General features: G+C 41.0%; 1 protein-coding gene across 2 annotated transcripts in view; it reads left to right on the top strand.

The window, feature by feature from the left end:
- mxi1 (max interactor 1, dimerization protein) overlaps positions 1 to 19,768 on the top strand; it is a 52,680-nt gene that overhangs the window by 10,951 nt on the left and 21,961 nt on the right. For both annotated transcript variants that reach the window (XM_015967566.3, XM_015967573.3), the window contains exon 3: positions 184 to 213. In XM_015967566.3, coding sequence (XP_015823052.1) covers positions 184 to 213 — 30 coding nt within the window. The remainder of the gene's footprint in view (positions 1 to 183; positions 214 to 19,768) is intronic.

Genomic DNA, 19,768 nt, shown 5'->3' with positions numbered 1-19,768 from the left:
TTGAACATTTGTCAATGGGACGTCACCAGTTTGCTGGTTTCATACTGGTTTTCACCAAGCATCCCTGAGCCTGTATTTGTCTAGATTTGCTACTCATTTCCAGTAATGTGTTTTGAATTTTTCAGCAAGACACACCAGGCTTGTTTTGACATCTTGTGTTTTTTTTTTCTTTTTCCTTTACAGGTCAACGCATAATGAGCTGGAAAAGAACAGGTGAGTTGGCACTTGGCAGTAATCACTTTACAACATTGGGCCACGTTACATAAAACAAGTTTGCTTCGTTTTACTTTCATTTCCTTAGTAGAGACTTTTCTTCATTCCATAAGTAAGAGCTTCTTCACAAGGTCTTTGAAAATGTGATGTCTTTGCGTTTGTCCTGGTTTTCACCTCATACACTCTTTCTGTACAACATAGTATGATTTAAAAAAAAGAAGAAGAAAAAGTCACTTCTCTAGATTCAAGAGAAAATCCGTCTACTGTGTAAGAAGTGGAGAACTCGGATATGCTCTGGTTCATAAGTTTTTACCACATCCTCTGAAGAGAACAAGAGCTGGTTTCTGGAGAAGCCCTCATCGGTATGAGGTTGCCACAAACATCGGGTGTAGTGTTGCAACGATTATAAATTTTGCTGAACGAATAATGTCTGAAAAATTATCACGGTTTCACAATTACCACGGTTATTATACGTGAATTGTTTTCACATTGTATAAACATGTATAAATCACATAAACACATTCTATAAAGTATTGATTAAGTTCACGATTACATTCTATAAAGGTTTTGGACTCCAGAAGAGGTCTGCTTAGAAACATTCATTTGTAAAATCAAAATAATCTCTGTAATTTTTAAATTGCAGTTTAGAACTTTTAAAATACCCGTCATTAGATCGGCCATATAACTTATTTTGAACAAGGATGGAGACACCTTAATGAAATGAGATGCTAAATTCCTACTAGAGCAATTAGTGAATATCCATAAATATAATTTCTACTTGTTCATATCTTTCTTTTCAAAGTTGACTAGTGAGAATTTCAAGTTAAAGTCTCATCAGTCATTATCACACACTGGTGAATTTGACCCATCCCCGTGGGGAGCGGTGAGCTGCAGAAGTGGCCGTGCTCGGGAATAGTTTGGTGGTTTAACCCCCAATCCAACCTCTTAAAGCTTGGTGTCAAGCGGGAAGGCAGTGGGTCCCATTTTTAAAGTCTTTGGTATGACTCAACTGGATTTGAACCCCGGCCTCCCAGTCCCAGGGAAGACACTCTACCACTAGGCCACTGAGAAGTTTGTATTATTTGGACCAGGCAAATTTATAATTTTCTATGTAAAACAGGAATTATAAAGAGGTGTTTTTGATTAAATGCTAAAATGGCTTGCCGTACAAGCTGTTAGAGACACATAGAGGGGAAACTTAGTACAACATTACTAACGGAACCCGCGTTCACTGGTTTGTTCTAGTATTATTGTTAAATCCCTTCAGTCACTAACATAATCTGACTCAAGTGGAGCTTTTTTGTCCGCCTGATGATCTGAGAGATGATGAAACGCCGTTGGGGTGTCTATAACGTTTCTTTCTGCCAGCTCTGCAGATGGACGAGACATTGTCCTGAATGTTTCCTTTGGCATATTTGGGAATCTAAAATATTCCCACACAGGAGACTTAAAATCTTCCTATGTGGAAATGGAGTGGTCCTGGTAGCTTTCGCTGCTGGGTCAGCTTCCGCCATGTGCGTCTGTTTCAGTTTCCCTTTCCTTTTTTGTTTGTGCGGGTTGCGCGCTATTTTCTTATTTTTGTTCCTTTGGTGTTGGAGACGTTTTAATGGTGGATTAACGGCAGCGTTTCACTCCGCGGTTATTAGTCAAACCGGTTAATCCCTGCAAACATGGATGTAATTTGGGGGGGGGAGTCAGGGGGGACATGTCCCCCCCCACTTTTTCCAAAGTCAAGTTTTGACCCCTGCACTTTTTACCATCCAAAAACAATATTACGCTATATTAAATTGACACTGGTTGAGCTCTAGGACCAAGCGGAAAACAACTGTTTGTGTTGAAGCCTGTTTCCCATTAGAGCATACTGTAAAGATACCCCCCCCCCACACACACACACACACCCGTGTCCCCCCACTTCTAAAGTGAAAATTACGTCCATGCCTGCAAACCTAATCAAGTGTGAGCTTATTCTGTGACTTCAAACAGTAAAGGGTTTCCTTTGACACCTGAAGTAAAAATGACTGCTCCTAAAAGATTTTTTGTAAACAGGAAAGAAAAGAGAAGAAGCCCTCCTTCCATTTCATTATCTCAGAGTGTGTGGGTATGATGAAGGGATGTGGGAGGCTGGATCAATTCAGCGTAATTACATATCACCTCAGCCTGCTTTTCTCACCATGCTCCCTGGCAGCCTCCTCTCAAAGGATGGGAACATTGGAAGGAGATCCAGTGAGTTAAATATAGACTAGAGTTGATGTGTCATTTTGGTGCTTATATGCATAGCCAGCCATTCGGCCGACTGGCCTCAGCAGATTGCAGCACAAACGCAGGGCAGTATTTTTCAGCCCTCCACCCACACAAATACAAGTGGAAAATAGTGCCAGCTCATTTATGTATTTCTAAAACACTGCGTGGACACTGTCTTTTGAGGCTCGCTCCACAATATTACGCATGTCTATGTTGTATGGCCTGTTACTGTGACCATTTATGGCATTTAGCCACCGCTGCCAATCAGAGCCGACAGACGTAACGCTGGTAGAAGGTGGATTGGATGTCTGTGGTACAAAATCACTGAATATAAAGGCTACCGCAGAGTTATTAGCAACTAGATTATGATCCATTTGAAAAGTGGTTACATAAAGCCCTCTTTTGTAGTCAATTCAATGAAATGTAAAAAGAAGCCGGTAGGTGGTTTGCCCACATATTTGTGCATTTAGCAAAGTCATTTTAGCCGTATGTTTGTGATTTAGTTCTCTATCTAATAAAAAAATCACTCCGAGAACGATAGCAGAGCCAAACTGGAAAATCGGTGTGTGAGAAGTTTAGTGTGCTCGGGATTTAAGAGGGAAATAGCAGCCAGCTGCTGCTATCGAGATGTATTGATTAGGTAGACCGCCTCTATAAAAGAAGACGTTTTGGCTGTTGGCTCGTCTGGAGCATACAGGTGTGTGTAACACAACACAAAGGAGGAAAGACCATCGACATGGAAAGGGGAAACAGCACATTGGAGGTAATCATTCTTCTATTCTGAAGTGGAAAACACTTACTTGGCTACCAGTCTTCCAAATTTACTCCAAGGTCAAACCATGCAACGCTCATAGGAATTGTGAAAAGCCCAAAAGCACCATACCAGACTTAACAGGAATCCAAAAGGTTAAAGTTCATGTTCAGTCTTTCCACTTTGACTTCATCTTTTTAATAAACAAGGACATTTGTAGAATTAGTTATGTCTGAGGCTACATTTAAACAGTACAGTTGATTATTTTGATTATGCCTTGCTACATAAAACCCTAAAACTGAAAGAGGTTATATGTTATTTTCACCATGACTGTGTTTTCATTACTTTCATTTGTGTTGATCTTGCTACAGTAAGGCTAATTTTGTTGCTAAGTAATTCAAATATTCATCAGAGGTAAAAAAATAAAAAAAAAAAAATGCTGGTAATCCATTCTTTAGCAGCGCATTTAGAGTCAGAATCATTTATAATCCCCTTTCTTTGCCGGCAGCTAATCCAATTCCCTTACAGCACATGCCTGACGTTTGGTTATGTGCATCATGCATGGTTGTTCACCCAAATGTGTCAGGCTTATGGCATGATCCTACCGCTACAGCAGCTTTTGTTTCATCTGAAGACCTGACGGCAGCTTTTTCCAGCACCTATCACCCTCGTGTATCTGCAGCCAGCCAGACGGTTTGCCTCGCATGACTAGTGCAGGTGTTGATAACCTCTGTAATGTAGCCTCATCGAGACAAAGGAGACGTCAGGAGGTGGAAAAAAGGCACCGAAAGTTAAAAAAAAAAGACTCAAACACATTCCAGATACTCAGCCTGTGCAGTAGGACCAGATAACATACCAGCTTTGATCCTGCACCTTATTTTACTTCCTCATGTCTGTACTACATTAAATGATGCTGCTTCAGGGGGATTTATCAAGAACAAGCACATAGAGCCATGGTTCTACCACTTTGACCTAAAAACATTCAACATTTTAGGTATTTTAAGGTCTTATTTACAGAAAAACATGTATTTTTTATACATATATGATTGGTCACTCTGAGTTGCATATATGAACGTTGCATTGGCCTCAGAACAGAAAGAGGTGGGAAACAGTCAGGAAAAAAAAGGCGGTCTTTTCTACGTCACAGGAAAAACGTGTTGATTTTGCTAGTAGACGCTAACCATTTACACTAGCAACTCCACAGCTTGGTGGAAAACATTTGGGCTTGTGTTATTTGTAGAGATGAAAAATCAACATTGTATTTTTTACCCAAGAATAAGAGTGAAAGAAAACAGCAGAAGAGTCGCATTGCTGTTGAATATTAGTGATTAAGACTCGTAAACTTGTCATTTTCCACTCCCCTCATCGACAAACGTCAACACCATGAAACAACACGAGAGCTTTGTTGACACAGAAAATGACTTGCGAGGCATTCACTCAGACTGGAAACTTATTTATTAGATTTTTTGTAAGGTGAGTGAAAGAGACGTTTAAACATGTTCATAACAGATTCCCAACATCAAATATTTGGTTGATCCTCAGGGCAAAATTGAAGGTGCTAGCTTTAGTGTAGAAGGCCCTTCAGGGTTAGGGTTAGCCCTAACCCTTCAAGTCACAGGGGGGTTTGTGCGTTCTTGGTGTTGGCTCCAAGGCTATGGAATGAGTCGCCTTTAGTCGTGCGCCAGTCGCCTTCTCTGCTGGTTTTTAAGTCTCGTTTGAGGACACATTTTTTATGTCCTGGTATTCCAAGAGTAGATGTTATAGTGGGGCATCATTGTCTGTATGTAAAGTGGCCATTTTCATTAGGTTTTATGCTTTTATGTCTTATTTGTACCTGTTGCTTGCTGTATTGTCCAACACCTTGAGTGTACGATAAGATCGTGGAAGGGGCTTTACAAAGGAAGTGAAATGAAATATTTGTGGCATGATAATAGAAACAGAACCATATTTATTCTTTAGGGTATTTTGAATCACGTGGTTTTACCTACCTAGCGCATGGTGACCCAGTTTGACGCTTCAATACAGCAAGCTCTTACTTAAATCCTAAAAAACCCTACATTTCTAAATTCCTCATAACTTCATCTATTATGTTGCATTTGTGGACCATTTACACCCTTTTATAAACCTCTACCGTGTTTTTTTTTTCTGGGTTAAAATGAAATATTACTCAAAAGTGAATTTCCATCTTTGAAAAGAAGAACGTAACCTTTGTTGGTGCTGAAGGTCTTGGCGTATTTCTTTTGTGTAACCAGTGGAGTATAAACTCCAGCCTTAGGCTTGAACGAGCACTCTGACATGAATAAACTTTGTGCTTCTTTTCCTGGCTGATCCGATGCTCCTCAAAGAAAGCAAAAGTAGCCTCTCTGCTGTCCGCCCAGTGAGGACAACCTATTCTCAGGCTCCGCTGCGGGGCCTTAAACTGGAACCGTTTGTTCTGGCCAACGTGATGACTTGTAAGCTTTTCCTGCCTTAGGAAAGCAGCTTAAAGGACCTGATCTTTGGTTCGGTGAGCCCGGCTTTAGCGAGCACATGTGCTGGGGCATTTGAACTTCCCTCTCGCCGAGGCCACTAGGTTCCTGTTCTGAACAGCCTAGATTAGCTCAGGCTTCATTAACGACGGTCTCTGAGGACGAGGTAGTGAATGAAAGGCTAACAGGATGAGTAGAGGGATCGGCCAAACACACCTGACTAAGGGGCGCCTTGAGTTGCACGCGAGCCTGGTCTGTGCCCCCGATGTGTGTACAGTGAGGAATGAGCTGGTATCAAAGAAGGATATTCACACCTGCCACCACAGCTAGATGGTGGTGTTGTTAGAGATCTGATGATGTCGTTGTGTTTTCCAGCTCATAATATGATGAATATAAGCACCCTGTTTACGTTCCTTTAAGACAAGCCCAGACAAATCACCTGTTCAGGCTGTGACATAATGTTTTTGTCTTTTACCTCCCCACTGGATTTCCAGATTTGCTGCTTTACAGATAGCTTGAAGATAGACAACTTTATCTTTGTGGCATGCTGAGTGTAGCAACAGAACAGTGTTGAATCTGTTAATCCTCGATTAGGATGAAGAATTTCTGGTTTTAAGACTGTAAAACAAGTGATTCTTAAATTCACAATCAAGCAAAAACGAGGCTTCTGGAATGGGATGAGGCTCTTTAAAGGCCCTTTTCACTATTTTTTTTTTAGTTTTTAAAAGTGTGGAACACTGAAAACCCATTTTTTAATGATTATTTCTGATCATAATCTGTCACTGTGAGTTTTTACGACTGATAGGAGCTAACCGTTAGCATTGGCAACACCACCACACAGAAAAACTTCTCCAGGCTTGTGCTATTTATGGAGATAAAACATCCACGTTGCGAGTCAGTGGTAGAGTCACGTTGCTGTTATCCATCTGAGGCAAGATGTCCGCATATCAGGAAATAAGTCTCCAAATCCTGCCATGTTCAGCTAAACTGCTGATCCAAGACTTTCTGGGTTTTTTTGCCCCGAGTACTGCTGGCAAGGCATTCATTCCTACCAGAGACCACTGCATATGTATTGATTAAACGAGTGAACCACACACACACAAGTTCCACCCAAATGTTGAATGGGATCCTTTTCTTAACCTCCATCAGCCACATTAGCCGAAGAAAGGAAATAGACAAGAAAACAGGTCAGTTAAAGGCAGCCTCTTGCGTCACAGAGAAAATTAGCATTCATGGCCCCGCCTACCTTGGTTTGTTGCCACGGAAGACTGTGATGAGTTTGCGGCTAGGAGACAGCAATGCACATCTTGGCTAGCAGAAGCTAACCACTAGCAATGGCAACTGCACAACATGGCAGAACTCCTTCAGACTTGTGTGATTTGTAAAGATAACAAATCAGCATTGTTTTTGTTTACCTAAAAAATAATGCAAACAAAGGCTGCAGAGGCCAATTAACTAGTCAGAGGCCAGATGTTCTCATATCATGATTATTAAGGAGTAAGACTCAATATCCCGTCGTCTTTTGCGCCTCACTCCTATAGCGAGCTTCAACCCGCTAAAACAGGAACAGAGAAGAACTCATACTGTAGTACTAGAAACCACATGTTTTTTTAAAAGTTAGTCAATTAGGCCTTTAAAAGATGGTAGAAACCATTTGTGCTGATGTTATATGGAGCAGAAGTAGCTCTTGCAGCCGGTTAATGGTTTTTATGAAGAATTGGTTTTGAAGGTTTACTGCGGTAACGCCACACTTCTTTTGCTTTCATTTCAGCCAGCTAATCTGTTTTTATTTACATTTTTTCCATATCAAATTCTCGTAACCTGAAACCAGAAGCAGGTGCTTACGAAGCACCTTGTGTGGCGTTCACAGCAAAAGTGCAGAGCTGCACAACCCTGTGAGCAAACCCTGGCATCCCCACTGGCTTGCTGTCAAACGTTGAAGGACAGCATCCAGCCAGAAATCCTCCTCTCTCTGCCTCAGTGTCCATCCTCACACAGATCTTCTGTTGACGGGTTAAAAAAAAGTCCTACAGAGGTGATGGCATGGCAGCAATTAATGGATTACCCATCAGTCACTTTTAACTGTTGACTCAGCTCACCATGGTTCCTGCTTGTTTCCTCAACATCAAGAAGTAGTACAGCTAGCGTGCGTTACGTTTGAATGTGTTCTGATTTATTAGCTTTATCATGCACAGTAATCAGTTCCTCCCACACTGACTGTGAGCTATCCAACCTGTGCTGTTCTTGTTTAGGAGGAGGTAGTTATGCACTTCTCCTAAAAGATGTGCCCCGTCTTTAATTACAGGTTGGTGCACGAGCTCCATGCTAATTAACCTCAAATGAGGAATAGGAAGGAGAAAGTTAAAAAAAAGAAAAAAGGTTGTTAAGGATGCAAGGGTGTTTGGATTTGGCTAAATCTGACTTCTGTTTTCAGTGGCACAGCTGGGGAAAAAGGGGAAACACTGCTGCCTTCAGACCAATCACGGAAGTTATATTTTTACCAATGATCAGTGAGCAGGAACATCAGAGAGGGAAGCGTCCTCCCCTCATTACAACAGCAGCTATTTAATGTGCTGCATTATAAAGATGGGCGTTGTGTGTGATTTGAGTCATACCAACATGCTTGGGTTGGAGAACGCGTGTCTCTTGAGACATGTTTGGACTTCTCTTCTGCAGGATGTAGGATGCTTTAACAACTGTCAGAAGGTCGTGTTCTGACGGGAACAAACCCCCGATACACCGTACACACACACACACACACACACACACACACACACACACACACACACACACACACACACACACACACACACACACACACACACAGGGACGAAATTTTGATTTCAGAAGTGGGGGGGACACAGCAGGCTTGTGCGGATTTGGGGTGGGGGGTGTTATGTAAAGACCCCTTGACACGTCACGTGCCCATCTCAATAATTTTTCCATCCTCTATATATATATATATATATATATATATATATATATATATATATATATATATATATATATATATATATCAAAGTTAAAAAATGTACAACTCTATTATTATTTTTATTTATTATCATTATTGAAGTGCAGTTTTGGCTGTTGACAATGGATAGGCCATTGTATTTATTGTTTTGGGTCTTTTTTATTGTTTTTGGTGCAACATTTTCTAACAGGGAGTGAGATTCCTTTTTTATTCAATTTTTGTTTGTTATTTTTATTCATTTAGAAGTTCTGGTTCTGGACATTTCAATGTTAAATTAAGGTTTATTTGTTGCATTTTAAAGGGTGTACTTGCATTATTATGATATATTAACATTATATTAGTGGTTATTTTGGTCTAGATAATGTTGACAATATCGTTTATCATCAACAATTTGTTGGACAAAATATCGTCCAGCAAAATTTGTTACATTCCCAGGCCTAGTCAAAAGTATAAAAATTATTTATACATAAACGGTCCCTCCTGAGATCTGACCGTTTGTTCATTTGCTGTGTTAGAGGACATGCTGAACTAATGTTTTACACATGATCATCACCCTAACATTTGAGTGTATAAAAACATATTAAATATGTTTTTCCCTTAAAAGTGTTTAAACAGTTGTTGCATTTCAACACACAAAAAATAAATGGAAAAAATAAGATAAATCTAATGAAAAGTGTACATCTTTGACATTAAGCTTAAAAAATCTGTTGACGATGATGATACTGTTCATTTTTCAGAGCTTTTTAATGTGAAAATATACATTGCAATAGATAAGTTTACAATAAAGTTAAATGATAAAAGTTTTGAAGTTACACTTCTACTACTACTAGTAATAATAATTATGATGATAATAGTAATAATAAAAAATAATTATTATAATAATACGAACAAATTGTGTCTGAGGAGTCAGTTATGTGGAGGAGATGAGTTTGTAAAAGTTAGTTTTGAGTATGTTTGTGAAGGAGGAGGTGAGTCTGAGCTTAATGCAGGTCTGTCACATGTTCCAACTTACGTTTAGACTTTGAAAGAAGTCTCTTATATCCACTTTTCGTTTTCTTGACATGCTGCCTCCTGGCTGTGCCTAACTACCAAAAACCCACAAATGAACACTTATTCAAATGTTATGTAATGGAAGCTGAGCTGAGCTCTTATATTACACAGCGTCTAGTTGACGATGTGACTCAGTACCGGTGTTCCCTAGCGGCTCCAAACTAGCAAAACAACGTGAGCACGTTCTGACTGTTTACAACTTGAGTGACAGCAGCAACAGCCAATAATACGTTAGCAAGTATCAGCAGAGCCAATAGATTAGCTTTTGGGCGGGTCTAATAGTAAACCGGTTTCCGTTTCGGTCCTAGTGCTCAACCAAATCCATTTAATGGAGCGTAACATTGTTTTTGGATGGAAAAAAGTGCAGGGGACCAAAACTGCCTTTTGAAAAAGTGGGGGGGACATGTCCCACCCGTCCCCCCCCCCCCCCCAAATTACGTCCCAGCACACACACACACACACACTAGGGGTTGTAGGGACTAGTCGACTAGTCGACTTCACGGCTCTGTAGTGACTTTTTATGCCTGTCATCAACTAGTCGCTGTCACGTGATAATGACTGACAAGATGCAGTCCTCGGAAAAGACAGCAGGTGATGAGCCCCTGCGCGTCTGGATCGAGGCAGAGGCGACGCGCTGTGCGGTACTAACACCGGCGGTGAAACGGACATTTAACCAAACTTTGACCTTTTCCCTCTTGCAATTTAACCTTCCCCTCACCCCCATCCTAATCTTAACCAGTTTGTGCATGCAAAGCTCTGATCGTTGACGTGCGCTTCAGACATTGCGTCCTGAGCACCGCCAAATCAGGTGTCACCACTTCAAAAACAAATTAAACACGCGATCGTTCATGTCGGCTCATTTCCTTTCATGTTTTCTGTCTGTTATTTGTGCCTGATGCTTTTCGCTGCTGCGGAGCGAGGCTCTTCACCTGTTGTCCTCCGGTGACGCACCCCCAAAATTCCACTACCTCCGCTCCGCTCCGCTCCGGCACGAACTCCGCAGCAAAAACGGTCCTGTTGTAGTCAGCCGGCGAGCAGCGGCACTCCGCTGTTTTTGTGGTCGGTAGATCTTTTAGAACTGCAGTTCAAAGGTAACTCATAAGGTGAATATATATGAACCCAGGTAGCAGTTTTTCTTTAGGATTGAGAGGAGATGCAGGAAGATAATAAACAGTCAGGACAGAAAAATAGTCAAATAAAAACAAGTTAGTTTTTGTACCTGCTGGTTGCAACAAACAGACACCATTGAAGGTCATCAGAAGTGAGGAACAGAAAATGAAATAATTATTATTTAATTATTTAATAGTTATTTTAATGTTTAGAGCAGCAGGAAAGGCTGCAGGCCATCAGTGAGTTTGCGGCCGCTGCGCAGGGGGAGGGGGGAGATGGCTGCAGTAGGATGCAGAAACTACCGTTGATAAAAGAGATGTGTTAACTTAGAAAATGTGGGCGCAATTTTAATTGTCAAAAACTCCAGCGAACCTACCGACCCCCCCCCCCCCCCCCCCGCCACCGCTTCCGGCGTATGACGTCATCAACGACTAGTCGAAGTCGACTTGACTTTCATTACTTGACTGTCGACTTTAAAAAAAATAAAGTCGTGCAGGCCCTAACACACACACACACACACCCTGTCCTCAACATCTGGCTGGATCTGATGGGGTTTGAGATCAGCACATCTTTGAAGGCAGGCTATGTCGGAGCTCTAATCCAAAGCTCTTAACCCCCCCTCCCACACACACACACACACACACACCTCCAGTTATAGGAGGTCAGTAGATGAAGAGGAGCTCACTGCAGATGAATTCAAGGAGACACCTTGAGTCAGCTGTTTCTTGTCCCACAAAATAAAAAAAGTTGGGCGGGAAGGATATTTCCATCGTTTTTTTTTACCGGAGTGAGATTTGGATTCACGTTGAGGTGGTGTGATTTGGACCCCCCCCCCCCCCACTACCCCCATTCACTCCAACTTCTCTCTCACCATCCTTTGCTCTCAGTTGCTGCTGCTGTCAGTGGAACAGATTACAAGGCAGTGTGCACGTGTGAACTAATCCCCCCCCCCCCTTCTCTGAACTCCAACACGTGTGTGTAAGCACGTGTGTTTTTGTTGTCTCTGTGGTGGCTGCAGAGGGTAAATAGCTACATTGTTTCACTTCTTTGGTCCCGTCCATTTGTTTTCTCTTGTAAGTGAGCATGGGTCTCTCCTCCATGTTGGCGTGCATCATGAGTGGCGTTTTGCCTCCTAATTAGCAGCAATCCACTTAACTCACTACTTGTGGTCTCAAGGCCTTTGCTTTGTGAGCTCTCATTTGAAGGTTTTTTGCTCCCACTTTTAGCGGTGAATCCATATGAATGTTACTTTAAACTTTGGGGGGTGGGGGGGGGGGGGCTGCGAGGTCACAGCAGCCTGGAGGCTCATTAGTCTCATTACCATCCACCCTCATGCAACAAAGCCCTCTTATGCGCATTAATTAATTAATGTTTTGGCCAGTTGGATTGACCGTCAGTTCAGTAACACCATCAGTGGACGACAGAGATGACTAAAAGTCTAGCCCCTTTTTTCTGCTATGTTTCACTGGCTGCTAGGTAAGTTCTGGCGAGGCTTCTTCACATTTTATCAGCTTCACTCTCAAAAAGGTCAAAGTTAATATGTTTAATAGATACTCAATGGCCTTTAATTCAATAAGACATGATGCATTAGTATTAATATTAGAAAATTTGAAGCAAACAGCAGGTTTTAGTCATTTGCCGTGATGCCCTCTCCAAAGCACGTGAACATCCTGATGGAGCGATTCATGTTTGCGCCCGTGGCCAGTTTCTGGGCAGATTACACAGTCAGAACACCCCCCCCCCCCCCATGCCCCATGCTGCATACATCTCTCACTCTCTATATCTCACTATGAATATCCTTTCATCTTCCCCATCTGCCCATATTTCAGAGAGTAGACGAGGAAGGCACGACTCTGTCTGCTAACAACAAAAAGACTAAAGCTGTTTGTTCAAGTCTTGTGGGTAAAAGTAGAAAAGTATAAAGCAAATCAGCAGAGGGCTGGTCAGCCTCATTGATTTAGATTATTGTCTTTTTAACAGGATTTATATTCCATTTTTATTCCTGAAGTAGCAGATATTTAAAATGTTTTAATTTTTTTCTTTGTTTTATTTGAGAAATATTTAATTTTATTATAAAAAAATTTAAATTCAGTAGCAAATTTAATTAGATAAGCGGACAAAAATCGATGAATTTTTTTTTATATGTTTTGCTTTTTGAATCTAATTTTTTTTGTATTTTTGTAAAAGAATAAATAAAATATATAAATGTATATGTACTTATTTAATTTGATTGGTTTTGTTTTCTTTTTTATTATTAGAAAATGATAAAATAACAGATTTTGATGCAAAATTCTGGGCTTTTGTTTAGAGTTCCACTTATGTAAAAAAAATCCTCTAAACTTTATTTCATGCTCTCCAAACGCTGATAAGGATTATTTCACATCTTATTAAATCCCGTATAGCATTATATAATAACTAGTATACCCTAACACTTGATATGCTGATTTAGGCCTAATGCTTACAGAGCCCATTAGGTTAATTATTTTTTATTTCATATAAAATTATGCCCATGGGTATTTTGTTTTATAATTCATAATGGCCCCTTATTTCAAATAAAAAGTGGCCCTTTTTCAGCAAAGCTGCTAAAACGTTTTTTATTTTTTCAATCCTAACCCCTTACGTAATGACAAGGAGGAGTTATAAACTAGTCCTGCCTCAAGCTCTGTATGGCGAGTAGGTCGTTTTCAGGTAGATAGGTTGTTATGGAGTCAGTAAGTGTGTTCACTTGTTCTGGACTGCGTTCTTTTTTCTTATAAATGATGAACTGTTGTGTTTGCGGAGGCTGTATAAACTCCAGCAGGTCTGGCCATCGAGTCCATGGGTTTCCAAACAAGAGAATGAACGGCGTTATCTTCCATTCCTGGTGCGTTTTGGGGCAGCTGAAAACACGGTCGTTTGTGGCGCGCACTTCAGCCTGGAGGATACAATCCCAGAGATGTGATGGGAGTTCAACCTGCCTCCCATCCTCCAGAGCCTCGTGGCAGAGTTTTGAAAAATACCAGCGAACTCCAAGATCCCAGATCAGCATCATAACTAGGTCAGGGAGGTCCACACTGAGCTCCAGAAGAGGATGAGAAGTTTTTAAAAATTGCTAGCGGGCCAGGGAAGCTGGTTTCTGGGTCAGACCGAGGTCAGAACCGCCTGCCCTGAATAGACTGACAGGCGTCTCCCTCTCTCTAAAGTTCTAAGCGACGTTACGTGAACGGATATTAACGAGTATGAAACAGCTGACAAGTCATTATAATTTATTATTGTCAAGGATCAATATCATATTAAATGACCAATACTATTTTTCAATTGTGTGGTCCGTGACAATAATCTGTACAATATTGTGACGCTAGCACACGAGCTTGCTAGCTAGCGTCGTTCACTCACCGAGACGCCTGCTCGCTCCACAGAATCTCCTGACTCCACAGCTCGTCGATGGGCCATCGTTTCTCCCTCTGGCTTGTCTCTGCTCTCTGGGGCATGCAGCAGGCTCATAGCTGTATGGTTGTGGTCCATCATAAGTAGAATTATAAACATTTAAAGTTTCCTCTGCGTAAGAGCTGGCATTAAAATCCATATATTTCTCTAGATCAAGCTAACAGGCCTTGGTCTGCATCACTTCTGGTTTGGCAGAAAAAAAGAAATTCTTCTCACAAAAATGAGTTCCAAAGCCTAAATAATTTTTGTATGTGTACATTTCTATTTAGAATAAGTTGCTATTATGTTTCTCTAAACATCTGTTCTAAGGAGGCTCTTTAAACTAGATTACACATAAAATGTAAACTCAGAATAATGAATGTGCCTTTTCAGTGTTTGTCAACATTTAACTTTGAACCCTGTCAGCGTTAGTCATTTATAACTCCAGACAATAAAAATGCTATCGATGTTGATGAAGGACGCCAGCCTGGTGCCTCTTTAATGAGTCCTGCTGTAGTGAACCCAGTGAGTCGTGGCTTCCCTTTATGGAGAAAAACAGATTAAGTCAGGTGACGTTTTCCTTATGGGCACATGTGACCTTTGCTGCAGCTTGACAGCAGTCATGTGACCGCTAGCCTAGCAGGGAGCGGGAGAATTGCACATAAAACACAGAGAAAAAAAAGACTTTTATAGTATCATTTACTGCGGCGCAACCAACAAACAAGACGGTGAAGTCATCGGGAGAAACTTTGTGTATGCGTCAGATTTACACCATTTAGTTGGAAGTGAAACCAACGAAACTTCTTCGTTTAATCTGAATCTCTTATAGGTGCAAAATGTGCAACAAAACAGCATTTCTTATTTGATTCTTTGGTCAAATTCTTGTGTGATTATCTGCTTTCAGCATAATGGGTTCAGGTGCTTTGGTCAGAGCTGAGCATCGTGAGTCGGGGGTGGGGTGGGGGCGGGGACTGTAACGCTAGCGTCTAGCTGCAGACCCTGAGACCTGCCCCTCTCTATATATTTTACATGACTCCATCTGCAGAGCGTGATCTGCTGCGCCACATGTTGTTTCACTACGCATGACCTGGGAGATGGAACCCTTTTATAAGTCTGCACTGATCTGATGGGTTTTGGCATGTCAGATAGTCATCCACAGAGCAGAAAAATCTAAATAAAACATATGTACTTACATTTTCTGTCAGATTTAACCACCCTGTACCGTAAACAGTCGGCTGGAATCTACTCTTAAACACGAGTCTCTGACGCAGCAGTTAGACTTCTCTCACCAAGTCTAATGATTTCTCGTCTCCAATGACCCATCTAATGATGTCCTAATTCGCTTTCTTATGTCAATTTAAAAGATCGACTCATAAAGCGATCATTGCTGATCTGTAATTAGTGTAATAACTGGGTGAAGGGTCACGATTTCTTTACGTGTAATAGAAGTAGGTTAAGTTGTGTGCGTGCGTGTATGCGCGCGCGTGTGTGTGTGTGTGTGTGTGTGTGTGTGTGTGTGTGTGTGTGTGTGTGTGTTGGTTGGGTTTTAGAGAGTGGGGGATTTGTCACAGAGAGGCATACTGACTGGTATCTAGGCTGGATATGTGACTCTTTCTTTTAAAAGCCCATCCAGTTATTATGTCAGACATCTTGGATTGCCTGAGAAGCGATCCATTATTTACATGTTCACGGGTTTTGAATCTAGGGCAGCTATGTGTGATTTAAAAATGTTCTTCAGATCAAATTTCAGCCTACTGGGGCTGATTCAAACTGACAGTTTAACAAAGAGAAAGAATAAATATTTTTGTCATTTAAAGTTGCAATGGCTAATTTAGAAAACAAATTAGCGTATTTTTTAATGCCTCTTAACAATGTTCTAACATACTGTAGTCTAGCTATAACTATATTGTGGAGATTTAACATCAACACAAAATAAATTAATAAAGTGGTTCTCTCGCATTTGAACAAAAGCCTCCACCAATAACACGTTTCAGACCAAAAGCCTCTATTGGACCATCCGGTTGTCAGTCTGGCTGAACTGCCACACTTCCCTGGGACCTCCCTTCATTACACACTCGCGTATTTATCAACAGAACACCACTGATGTGAGAGATGCTCCGCTCTATAACATCAGAGAAGGAGAAACAGCCGGCTGCTACTTTCAACTTCAGGCTCAACCACCAGAGTCCCAAAAATAAAACCACCAATCGAATTGACGAACAACAAAAGACGTTTGGACCTAGAAAACGGCGACTGGTGTTTAGCGCTATCTCGTTTCGTCTGGCATCACAGGTTTCCTATTCCAGCAGAAGTGTCTCAGGGAAGATACCCAAGGGGGAGGGGTGAGTGTTCCGCGTTTGTGTTCAAAACCTAGCTTGTTTTGTAGATTCGCCATAACGGCTTTAAAGAAAATGTTTTTTTTTTTTCACTCCTGTTTGGGTGAATTCCCCATTTGATTGTGGTTTATTGTACTGTCCCACTAAGAGCATGAACACACACGGCCAAACAACTGTAATGATAACATATTGAAACATAATGTTTTGAAATTCTTTTTTATTTGATGTCTTTAGTATTTATTTATTTATTTATTTATTATTAACTCTGAGCTCAGTTTGTTCTGACATTTTTTAGTCAAAGTATAAATATCTTACCGACCATCCAGTAAGGATGGGCTTTTTCATTTTTCTGATTGTATCTGGTTGGCACAGAGAGGGAGCCTTAACTTGCCTATGTTTCAGTTTTTCTACAAGTTCTATCACCATGTTGTCAGTTTTTGTGATTGAATGCGTGCGAGCACGTGTGTGTGCTCCTGTGCACGACTGGCCTTCACTTTCAGGTTTTCTTGTCCCTTTTGTCTCGTCCTTTATTCCACCGCAATCACTGACATATTTCTGGGACGCTCTGATCGCTGCTCATTGCTCTCGTCATTTTGATGAGATGAGAATTTGAGCTTAGCTGCCGCCATTCTTTAGCCTGGCAAGCCAGACTAAATAAATGTATTATTTAGTCTGGCCATGCTCCATTGACGGCTCTCGGTTGTGGGGCGGGTTCTACCGTTGTCTTTCAAATGATCTCCGCATGCTACTGGACAATGAATGTGACATACACTTGTTTCACTCTGTTGCATCATCCCACCCACCAGGCATATAGAGTGCCCTGATTGGCCCACAAAGTGGATAAAGCTCTGTGATTTGTTCACTAAGAAGATAGAGCACTATGATTGGCCCACCATTATGGACCAATCACAGCTCTTTATGTGTTTGAAACCCCTCTAGAGAGCTGTGATTGGCCAGCCAGAGTCCTGGTAGGAGCTGCTGAGGTTCCAATGGAGCATGCCTAGACCATTCTTTGCAAAGCAAGAATTTGGTCTAGTTCACTAGGCTAGCCATTCTTCTCTCACCATGACGAACCTTTAAAGGCTTTTTGTCTGCATGTTTCTATGATATAATTGCATATTGTGTTAGATAGGGTTGTCACGGTAACCGGTATAGCGGTAAACCCCGGTAAAAAAGTTGACAATAAAAATAACCGTCCAGTTTTTAAAAAACTATATTATCTCGGTGGGTTTACCGTGGCCGCGGTTTCGGCGCGATGACCCTTACCAGCCACCGTCGCTTCAGCTGAAGTTCCCGCTGCGCGCACACGCACTTTTTAATTTGCAACGGCACCAAAACTTTGAAGCTGAAATAATGGCCGAAGGAGGAGACGGCAGCGCCCAGGACATCCATCAGCCCTCAAAGAAGACTAAATCGGAAGTATGGGCATATTTGGGATTTCTGAAAAATGCTGAGGGACAGTTAATAGAAGACGGCTATCCCGTTTGCAGAACGTGCAGGAAACTGTCTGCAGAAGGCAGCAGCACTTCAAATCTCATGGCACATCTGCGTGACGATCACCCACGTCTCCACAGCCAGTGCAAGGTAAGTCAACATGAGCATTTTAGCTGAAATGCATGACGCGAGGACTTTTGGTAGAGGGAGAATGCAACGAGTCACTATATACTGCAGCCGCAGCGTCCTCTGCCAGCATTTAAACCGTGTCACGGACACCCTGTTGCTGGATGAAGCATCTTATTTGTTGATGATGAAGAGAAATATACAATTAGTTCCTTGTCATGGATTTGTTTACTTATTCAATGCCATTTATACTTGAACATTTGGATTTGATTACATAGTGTAGTAGTTATTTTAGTAATTTGTTTAAAGTGGATATTTATTTTAAATACATATTTTTTAAGGTTGACTTGTACAGTGCTCAAGTCAAGTGTGGACTGGAGTTTTAGATTTTCATTTTGATAATGAAGAAAACAAGTATATGAGAAAACAAGTGGTGTTTCTTTGATTTGTTTACATATTGTTTATGTTTTGAATGTTTGGATTTGTATAATTTAAACCTGCACTGACTACTGTAACATGTTCCAGAAAAATAAGCTATTTGTTCCTTTACTTGTGAAAAGTTGCACTTTTGCTAAGGCTTTGTGTTATTTTAGGTTTAATAAACACTGTTAAACCTTTTCAAAACTATTTCAGTTTGTGTAGAACAGGACTATCAATGCTTTCTGAACATATGCAACACCGTTTAAAAAATACCGCGATAATACCGAAAACCGTGATAATTTTGGTCACAATAACCGTGAGGTTAAATTTTCATACCGTGACAACCCTAGTGTTAGACTTAGCAAGCGTATTTTTGTGTGTGTCCTTCCAGACACATGCACGTGTGGGTAATCTAAAAGCAGCAGGAGCTGCATGGTGAACATGCATGTGTATACGGGTCATACCAACCGATTTAGATATTATTTTACATCATCTAAAACATATTTGTGAGGACGATCAAAGCTAGCGTTTAGCGCAAAGCTTCCAGAACCGTTTGAATAGCTGAGAGCTGTGGGGACGACAGTCCTCAGAACTGGCCACTACGGGAATATCTACAAATATTTCATTAACACGGCATTACCTCACACAACCGAAGCAATGAAGGTGTATCCACCTTTGCAAGTCACAAGTCTTTCCAGTCAATTCTCAAGTCAAGTTCAAGTCAAAGACAACCAAGTCCAAGTCAAGTCCAAAGTCAATGATATGGAAGTCCAAGTCCTTAACTTTGAATTTTCAAGTCGTAATCAAGTCATCAGTCCAACTTCAATTTAATGACAATGATAATAAATAAACTCCAGAAATAAAGCTTATTAAAGCTTCATTTATTTGCTGAAACAAGCAGAAAGTGCAACTGAAACTGATTATAAACAAAGTGCTGCTGCAGTTAGCAGAACAAGATCAAACCCAGAATGATTTCTGATTTCTGTCCACGTCGTGCCACTTTTGTGCTAAAATATCAAATATGCTCATCATCAAGTCTTTAGATGCAAGTCGAATCAAGTCGTAAGTCTTTATAGATTTTATCAAGTCAAGTCAGAAGTCATTAAAATAATGACTCGAGTCTGACTCGAGTCCAAGTCATGTGACTCGAGTCCACACCTCTGGATGCTAGTTTCTAAATGAAAAAAGGAGACGCTCTACACAAAACAACTTTTGGGTGACTGAGATCGTTTTTAAGAAAGAA

This window comes from Nothobranchius furzeri, chromosome 4 (assembly GCF_043380555.1).
Source record: "Nothobranchius furzeri strain GRZ-AD chromosome 4, NfurGRZ-RIMD1, whole genome shotgun sequence".
Lineage (NCBI taxonomy): Eukaryota > Metazoa > Chordata > Actinopteri > Cyprinodontiformes > Nothobranchiidae > Nothobranchius > Nothobranchius furzeri.
The sequence above is the reverse complement of the archived record's forward strand: the minus strand, read 5'-3'. Positions and strand labels throughout refer to the sequence as shown.